Here is an 8,800-nt window from a genome sequence, read left to right on the forward strand (position 1 = left end):
CTAGGATTAGGGTTGAACCGGGATGTAGACATGACGCTAGGGTTAGGGGTTGTGGTTGAGGACTAGGGTTGAACCGGGATGTAGACATGAAGCTAGGGTTAGGGTTGTGGTTGAGGATTAGGGTTTAACCGGGATGTAGACATGAAGCTAGGGTTAGGGTTGTGAAGTTGAGGATTAGGGTTGAACCCGGGATGTAGACATGAAGCTAGGGTTAGGGTTGTGGTTGAGGATTAGGGTTGAACCGGGGTGTGGACATGAAGCTAGGGTTAGGGTTGTGGTTGAGGATTAAGGGTTGAACCGGGATGAAGACATGAATATAGGGTTAGGGTTGTGGTTGAGGATTAGGGTTGAACCGGGATGTAGACATGAAGCTAGGGTTAGGGTTGTAGTTGAGGATTAGGGTTGAACCGGGATGTAGACATGAAGCTAGGGTTAGGATTGTGGTTGAGGATTAGGGTTGAACCGGGATGTAGACATGAAGCTAGGGGTTAGGGTTGTGGTTGAGGCTAGGATTAGGGTTGAACCGGGATGAGACATGAAGCTAGGGGTTAGGGTTGTGGTTGAGGCTAGGGTTGAACCGGGATGTAGACATGAAGCTGGGTTAGGGTTGTGGTTGAGGATTAGGGTTGAACCGGGATGTAGACATGAAGCTAGGGTTAGGGTTGTGGTTGAGGATTAGGGTTGAACCGGGGTGTGGACATGAGCTAGGGTTAGGGTTGTGGTTGAGGATTAGGGTTGAACCGGGATGAAGACATGAATATAGGGTTAGGGTTGTGGTTGAGGATTAGGGTTGAACCGGGATGTAGACATGAAGCTAGGGTTAGGGTTGTGGTTGAGGATTAGGGTTGAACCGGGATGTAGACATGAAGCTAGGGTTAGGGTTGTGGTTGAGGATTAGGGTTGAACCGGGATGTAGACATGAAGCTAGGGTTAGGGTTGTGGTTGAGGCTAGGATTAGGGTTGAACCGGGATGTAGACATGAAGCTAGGGTTAGGGTTGTGGTTGAGGCTAGGGTTGAACCGGGATGTGGACATGAAGCTAGGGTTAGGGTTGTGGTTGAGGATTAGGGTTTAACCGGGATGTAGACATCAAGCTAGGGTTAGGGTTGTGGTTGAGATTAGGGTTGAACCGGGATGTAGACATGAAGCTAGGGGTTAGGGTTGTGGTTGAGGATTAGGGTTGAACCGGGGTGTGGACATGAAGCTAGGGTTAGGGTTGTGGTTGAGGATTAGGGTTGAACCGGGATGAAGACATGAATATAGGGTTAGGGTTGTGGTTGAGGATTAGGGTTGAACCGGGATGTAGACATGAAGCTAGGGTTAGGGTTGTGGTTGAGGCTAGGATTAGGGTTGAACCGGGATGTAGACATGAAGCTAGGGTTAGGGTTGTGGTTGAGGCTAGGATTAGGGTTGAACCGGGATGTAGACATGAAGCTAGGGTTAGGGTTGTGGTTGACGATTAGGGTTGAACAGGGATGTGGACATGAAGCTAGGGTTAGGGTTGTGGTTGAGGATTAGGGTTGAACAGGGATGTAGACATGAAGCTAGGGTTAGGGTTGTGGTTGAGGATTAGGGTTGAACCGGGGTGTGGACATGAATTTAGGGTTAGGGTTGTAGTTGAGGCTAAGGTTAGGGTTGAGCTGGCGTGTGGACATGAAGCTGTCCAATTGCTGAGCTGAGGCCTAGCTGGCCATTGTGAGTTCAGTCATGCTGCTGTGGAGGTCAGGGTGGACACAGCCTCCCAGAACCCTCTCCTCTCACTCTGGAACACAATCTGTACCAAAATCCCAGACCCCACACCAGGACCTGTGACAGCCCATTCTGGAGAGGGGCGGGGGAGGTGAGAAACGGGAGAGAGAGACCCAGACAGAGAAGGGAAGAGAGTGGTAGAGATGGAAAGAGGGGAGGGTATATAGAGGATTTGAGGGAGGGGATATGAGGGGGTAGGTACTACAAATAGCCAGAGTGAGCCCTGTGTGTCCCTCAGTCAGCCTCCCTGCTCCAGTCCACTCCAGCAGCCATCTCAGACCCTTCTCCTGCTCCAGCCCAGACTTTTCTCCTGCTCCAGACCTTTCTGCTCTCCACCATGACCTCCTACCGCTCTTCTGCTCAGTCGGCCCAGTCTGGCACCTCATCCTACCGCCGCACCTTTGGCGCAGGGTACAGCCCTGCCATGTCCCATTCCCTCTACAGCAGCGGGGCTCGGGCGGGGGCCTCGGACTCGGACATGGCGGCTCGGCCACATCTCCTCCCGGGTCTCACGGTCACCAAGACCTCCGCCTCGCCCGCTTACTCCGCTACCGCACCTCGTCTCACTTCGGCGGACCTGTGATGTCATCGACCGCACACGGTTCACGGTCATACGCAGGGATGGGGGAGACACTGGACTTCAGCCTGGCCGGCGCGCTGAACCAGGAGTTCCTCCACACACGCACCAACGAGAAGGTCGAGCTGCAGCACCTGAACGACGCTTCGCCAGCTACATCGAGAAAGTTCGCTTCCTGGAGCAGCAGAACGCTACATTGGTGGTGGAGATCGAGAGGCTGCGGGGGCGCGAACCCACACGCATCGCCGACCTGTACGAAGAGGAGATGAGGGACCTGCGTCGCCAGGTGGAGGCCTTAACCAATCAGAGGAGCCGCATCGAGGTGGAGAGGGACAACCTGGGCGAAGACTTGGACAAAATCAAACTAAGGTAGGAGAGAGGGGGAGGAGGGAGGAAGAGAAGGGAGAGGAGCAGGATGAGGGGGGAGAGGATGAGAAGGAGGAGGTAGAAGGAGAACGAGGAAAAGAGGAGGAAAAGGAGGACGAGTAGGGGGAGAAATATGGCAACTAGAAGTTACTGTAAAAGCACTTTGTGACAACTGCTGATGTAAACAGGACTTGATTGATACATTGATTCATTGATTGCTCAGTTGATGTAAGACTGCAGGCGTGTAGTATCTGATTGTGGATAAGTGGATGAAGGAGAGGATTATGGGTAAGATTAGATAGAGGAGAACTCCAGACGAGTAGATCGTAGTATAATGTAAGCATGACATTTCAACCACTAGAAGCAGCACTGATATCACGGCTGGTTCATGCATACAGTCCCCTAGGATTTCAGTCAGCACCGCTCATTAGCTGTTGTGGTTTAGCTGGTTTGTTTGTTGTGGCTACAGCAAGTATTTTTAAACTTGGTCATAAGTGTCTATAACTTTGCTTCAGGTTTTTCAAATGTGTGATAGACTTACTTATTTATTAAGGAAAAGTGCTGTTTGCATAGTTGTGAGATCAGCATGCCTCCTCTGCTGTTGAAATGTAGGCCTAGATTACATTTTAAATACACAGTGTATGTGTGGGTTGAGTGACAACACAGGATCTTCCATGACATTCTCATTCAACCCATGAAATGGGAGAGAAGCACTAGTGATTAATAAAGACTGGTGAAGAAAGAAAGATGCACACAAGTGCAGAGTGGGATAGTCTTGTTCCAACTCCAGTGGACCTTTAATTAAGTAGACTAGATCCATCCCCCACCTAACCCCTGAAGGACTAGACCCAGCCTCCTTCTGAAAGACTAAAGCCAGCCTCCTTCTCACATTAGGGTATGGTCTAAGCCTCAAGCCCTTACAGAGGCATGTACTTACCGTCGCTTACGGGCACCACGGTCTGGCTCTATAAAAGGCCAGGAATTAAAACATCTGTATACAGATAGATATAATCCAGATCTCTATATCTGTCAGTATGGCCTCCCAACGTCTACAACTGGTATTCAAAATGGGACCTGGGATTGGATTATGACCACATTTGCACATTATATCCACACAGCAGTCTTAAAGTGCATATCAAACTATTTCTGGGTGATTATTAGACAGGTGCAGACACATAAAAGACACAATTGTGATCGGTCTCACGCCATCTCTTTGATTAACTGTGTATCCAGACTGCAGGAAGAGATCCTTCAGAGGGAGGATGCAGAGAACAACCTGGCTGCTTTCAGAGCTGTGAGTTGAACACTATAAATCAACACAGATTATGAATATGATACCATTTTCTCACTACTAGTATTTTCCCTGCTATTACTCTAAACGTAGACTGGATGGGCACAGACGTCAGTCAGTTCAACGTCAAGTTTTGATTGAGTTGTCAACTAATGTGAATTCAACGTGAAACCAACAAATAAATTCACAATTTAATCGGATTTAGGTTAAAAGTTGGGTGAAAAAAAGACAAATGCCCTTAGTTTTTCCACGTTGATTCAACGTCACCACATTTATTTTGGGGTTGAAATGACGTGGAAACAATGTTGATTCAACCAGTTTTCATCTAATCTAACGTCTGTCTGTTCTAGGATGTTGATGCTGCCACTCTGGCCCGTCTAGACTTGGAGAGACGCATTGAGACCCTACAGGAGGAGATCGCCTTCCTCAAGAAGATTCACGAGGAGGTACGTTACTCAGTCTGTGTATTTCAATGTGTTTTGTGTTATTACAGTTGGTCTGTCTGTCTGTCTGTCTGTCTGTCTGTCTGTCTGTCTGTCTCTCTGTCTGTCTGTCTGTCTGTCTGTTTGTCTGGCTGTCTGTCAATGTATCTAGTCATTGGTCATTCCATCTGTCTGTCTCTCTGTGGTAGGAATGAACAAAGACACACACAGACACACAGACACACAGACACACAGACACACACACACACACACAATCTCTGCCAGCGCAGTGGGCAGTTGGCACTGGGCTTGTGGTCTGCTATATGAGGTCTGTGTAATATCCCACAACAGACTCACTGCTATAATTACTCTCTGAGACAGGAATGGATACACACAAATCAAATCAAGTGTTATTTGTCACATGCTTCGTAAACAACACCCTTCCCAACAATGCAGAGAGAAAGAAAATAAGAGAAATAATAGAAAAGTAAAACACGTAATAATAAAATATATAATAAATACACAATGAGTAACGATAACATGGCTATATACACGGTGTACCAGTACCGAGTCGATGTGCAGGAGTACGAGGTAATTGGAGTTAGATATGTACATATACAGTGAGGGAAAAAAGTATTTGATCCCCTGCTGATTTTGTACGTTTGTCCACTGACAAAGACATGATCAGTCTATAATTTTAATGGTAGGTTTATTTGAACAGTGAGAGACAGAATAACAACAACAAAATCCAGAAAAACGCATGTCAAAAATGTTATAAATTGATTTCATTTTAATGAGGGAAATAAGTATTTGACCCCTCTGCAAAACATGACTTAGTACTTGGTGGCAAAACCCTTGTTGGCAATCACAGAGGTCAGACGTTTCTTGTAGTTGGCCACCAGGTTTGCACACATCTCAGGAAGGATTTTGTCCCACTCCTCTATGCAGATCTTCTCCAAGTCATTAAGGTTTCGAGGCTGACGTTTGGCAACTCAAACCTTCAGCTCCCTCCACAGATTTTCTATGGAATTAAGGTCTGGAGACTGGCTAGGCCACTCCAGGACCTTAATGTGCTTCTTCTTGAGCCACTCCTTTGTTGCCTTGGCGTGTGTTTTGGGTCATTGTCATGCTGGAATACCCATCCACGACCCATTTTCAATGCCCTGGCTGAGGGAGGAGGATCTCACCCAAGATTTGACGGTACATGGCCCCGTCCGATCAAATACTTTTTTCCCTCACTGTAACTAGGAATAAAGTGACAGATATTAAACAGTAGCAGCAGCGTATGTGATGAGTCAAAAAGGTCAATGCAGATAGTCTGGGTAGCTATTGGTTAACTATTTAACTAACTATTTAGCAGACGCTCACTCTGTCTTATACAAGGTGAACAAACACTATTTGTGTGTGTGTGTGTGTGTGTGTGTGTGTGTGTGTGTGCTTCTAAACAGACAATGGAGAAAAGAAAGCTGCAGAAACCTTAAACTATTGACCTCTGCTCCTCCTCCTTCTCCTCCGCTTTCTTCCACTTTAAAACCTCCCCCTTCCTCTCTACCTCACCTCACCCCTCCCTCCACACCTCACCTGCAGGAGATCCGTGAGATGCAGTCCCAGATGCAGGAGACCCAGGTGCAGATCCAGATGGACATGTCCAAGCCGGACCTGACAGCTGCCCTCAGGGACATCAGGGCCCAGTATGAGGGCATCGCGGCCAAGAACATCTCGGAGGCTGAGGAGTGGTACAAGTCTAAGGTGGGGGGGGAGAGGGAGAGGAGAGAGGAATGAGACAGAGAGAAAAGGGGGGAGGGGGGAGGAAAGAGAGATAGATAGATAGACAAAGTGATGTACTTCATTGTTGACCTCTGACCCCTGCTGACCTATAGGTGACAGACCTGAACCAGGCGGTGAACAAGAACAACGAGGCTCTGAAGCAGGCCAAGATGGAGACCATGGAGTTCAGGCACCAGCTCCAGTCCTACACCTGTGAGATTGACTCACTTAAAGGCACCGTAAGTCTCTCAGACTGAACACTATTCTCCTCTTCTCATGACACCATTTATTCCTCCTCATATCCTTCTGTCCTTTCATAATTCATACCACCACCCTTTATTCCCTCGCCTTCTCATTTTCTTCATGTTGTCCTTCCCTGATCTGCAAGTTCACTTCCAAGAAACATGACGGCACACTTCTCCATGTCCAATCTCTTTCTAAAATGTCTCTCCCCCTCCTTTTCTCCCTCTCCCCCCTTCCACCTTCTCTCCCCCTCCCCCTCTCCCCTCCTCCCACTAACCCCCTGTCCCTCCCTGCAGAACGAGTCTCTGATGAGGCAGATGAGAGAGATGGAGGAGCGCCACGGGCGGGAGGCGGGTGGGTTCCAGGACACCATCTCCCGTCTGGAGGCTGAGATCGCCAACATGAAGGATGAGATGGCCAGGCACCTGAGAGAGTACCAGGACCTGCTCAACGTCAAGATGGCCCTGGATGTAGAGATAGCAACCTACAGGAAACTGCTGGAGGGAGAGGAGAGCAGGTATGAGGAGGGAGATGAGGAGATGAGAGAGAGAGAGGAGGGCCGGTGAGAAAGAAGCAGGGGAAGCAGAGAGGAAGGGATAAAGAAGCAGGGGAAGCAGAGAGGAAGGGATAAAGAAGCAGGGGAAGCAGAGAGGAAGGGATAGAGGAGGGCAGGAGAAAGGGGGAAGAATGAGAAGACAATAGCAGGGGGTTGATGGAGAAGACAATAGCAGGGGGAAGAAGGAGAAGACAATAGCAGGGGTTGAAGGATTACACAATAGCAGGGGGTTGAAGGAGAAGACAATAGCAGGGGGTTGAAGGAGTGCTGAAGAAATGGGGTGAGAAGAAAGGAGGAGAGGACTGAGGACAGAGAGATTATGCATTATCTTGTATGACAATGGTATTTGGTATCACTGCTAAAAACTGACATCCCCCTTCCTCTCCCTCTGTAGGATTTCCCTTCCCATACAGAACTATTCCACCATGACTTTCCGTGGTAAGAACAAACACACACACACACACAAACGCACATTCACGCACACTCTATTTTATCAAACACTGCTGCAAAATAAGATGATTTACAGCATCACGCCACAAGAGGGCACAATTGATACAAGTAGCTAAATCTTTTTGCAGCTGTTTACTTCACCATAAATCAAAAGTGACAGGGGTTGAACTTCAAATGATCCTCACTTGACCCCTCAAGCCTGATGCATAAATATAACCATTCATTAGTTGATTTTAAGGGGTGACACAAAAGTTAAAAAGGTGAACAGAGTTGTTGTAAAGAAGATTAATATTAATTCCACGGTTGTCTGTCTGGACAGAAACAAGCCCAGAGCATCATCATCGCGTTGCTGAGTCACACTCAAAGAAAAGTGTCCTTATCAAGACCATCGAGACCCGCGACGGAGAGGTAACATACACACGCACGCATGCACGCACTACGTACACACACGCACGCAAGCACCCGCACACACACACACACGCACACACCTAACGTAGAGATACACTTGTTTGTAGAGTGAACCAGAGATCACAAACACACCCACAGACTTGTATTTGCACAGACTTGTATTTGAGAGAATATCTCAAATTCCTCTCCCCTCGCTGACAACAACATAATACGATTTCCCTTCCACCGGAGTCAAGTTCTGACAAGCCATATTGTTCTACCAACACCAACTGTAGCTTTACTTTGCAGCTGTATCTTTCCCAATAGTTTAATAGGCTTGTTATTTCACTTCTAATACACACCAATCTCCCTCTTGCTTCTTCTTCTCGCGTTACAGTAAATGTCTTCTTTGTCTCCCTCTATAGGTGGTCTCTGAGTCAACACAGCACCAGCAGGATCTGATGTAACAGCAGACAACAGAAGAACAAAACATAAAGACTTAGGGAAGACAAAAATACTAAATAAAAACAAAAGGACTTTAACAACTCACCCGGGTGGCCCTTAGTTGTTCTTAATTCAAAGACGTTGTTTTTAAAGACACAAAGGTAATTCACTCAAATGAAATAGCAAAATAGGCTGGGTGACTTAAAGTACGAGCTGACCTGTTTGTCATTTCTTCCTACATCTTTGTACACCATTTGACTTTATTTATTACTATATATGATACTGTATGTTCTATCACAAGAGTGACGTTAGTATGAGGAAGGTTCTCAATCGACAGAGGCGAGAAAGGAGAGAAAGAGCGAGAGAGAGAGAGATGTGTCTAGGGAAAAGGAGATGGGGGTGAAACAGGTGAGAAGGGTAGACAAATGAAAGATGGAAAGGGGGAACATGGAATGACAGTGAGGCTGACAATCGCTTATGATGTTCAGAATTGTGAGCTATAGGTTGGTTAACAAATAAAACAAATAGTGACACATGCTCACCAGAGTC

The 8,800-nt window shown here is 47.3% G+C and overlaps 1 protein-coding gene across 1 annotated transcript; it reads left to right on the plus strand.

Annotated features, from left to right (window-relative positions):
- Positions 1-1,967: 1,967 nt before the first annotated feature.
- Positions 1,968-8,792, plus strand: LOC121579549 (desmin). Its single transcript, XM_041894247.2, is given in 11 exon segments — positions 1,968-2,293; positions 2,296-2,466; positions 2,469-2,694; positions 3,925-3,985; positions 4,333-4,428; positions 5,992-6,153; positions 6,285-6,410; positions 6,711-6,931; positions 7,365-7,408; positions 7,740-7,828; positions 8,233-8,792. Coding segments are annotated over 11 exon segments (1,446 nt in total). The 5' UTR covers positions 1,968-2,085; the 3' UTR covers positions 8,275-8,792.
- The last annotated feature ends 8 nt before the right edge of the window (positions 8,793-8,800 follow it).

Source organism: Coregonus clupeaformis, unplaced genomic scaffold (genome assembly GCF_020615455.1).
Source record: "Coregonus clupeaformis isolate EN_2021a unplaced genomic scaffold, ASM2061545v1 scaf2839, whole genome shotgun sequence".
In the NCBI taxonomy this organism is placed as follows: Eukaryota; Metazoa; Chordata; class Actinopteri; order Salmoniformes; family Salmonidae; genus Coregonus; species Coregonus clupeaformis.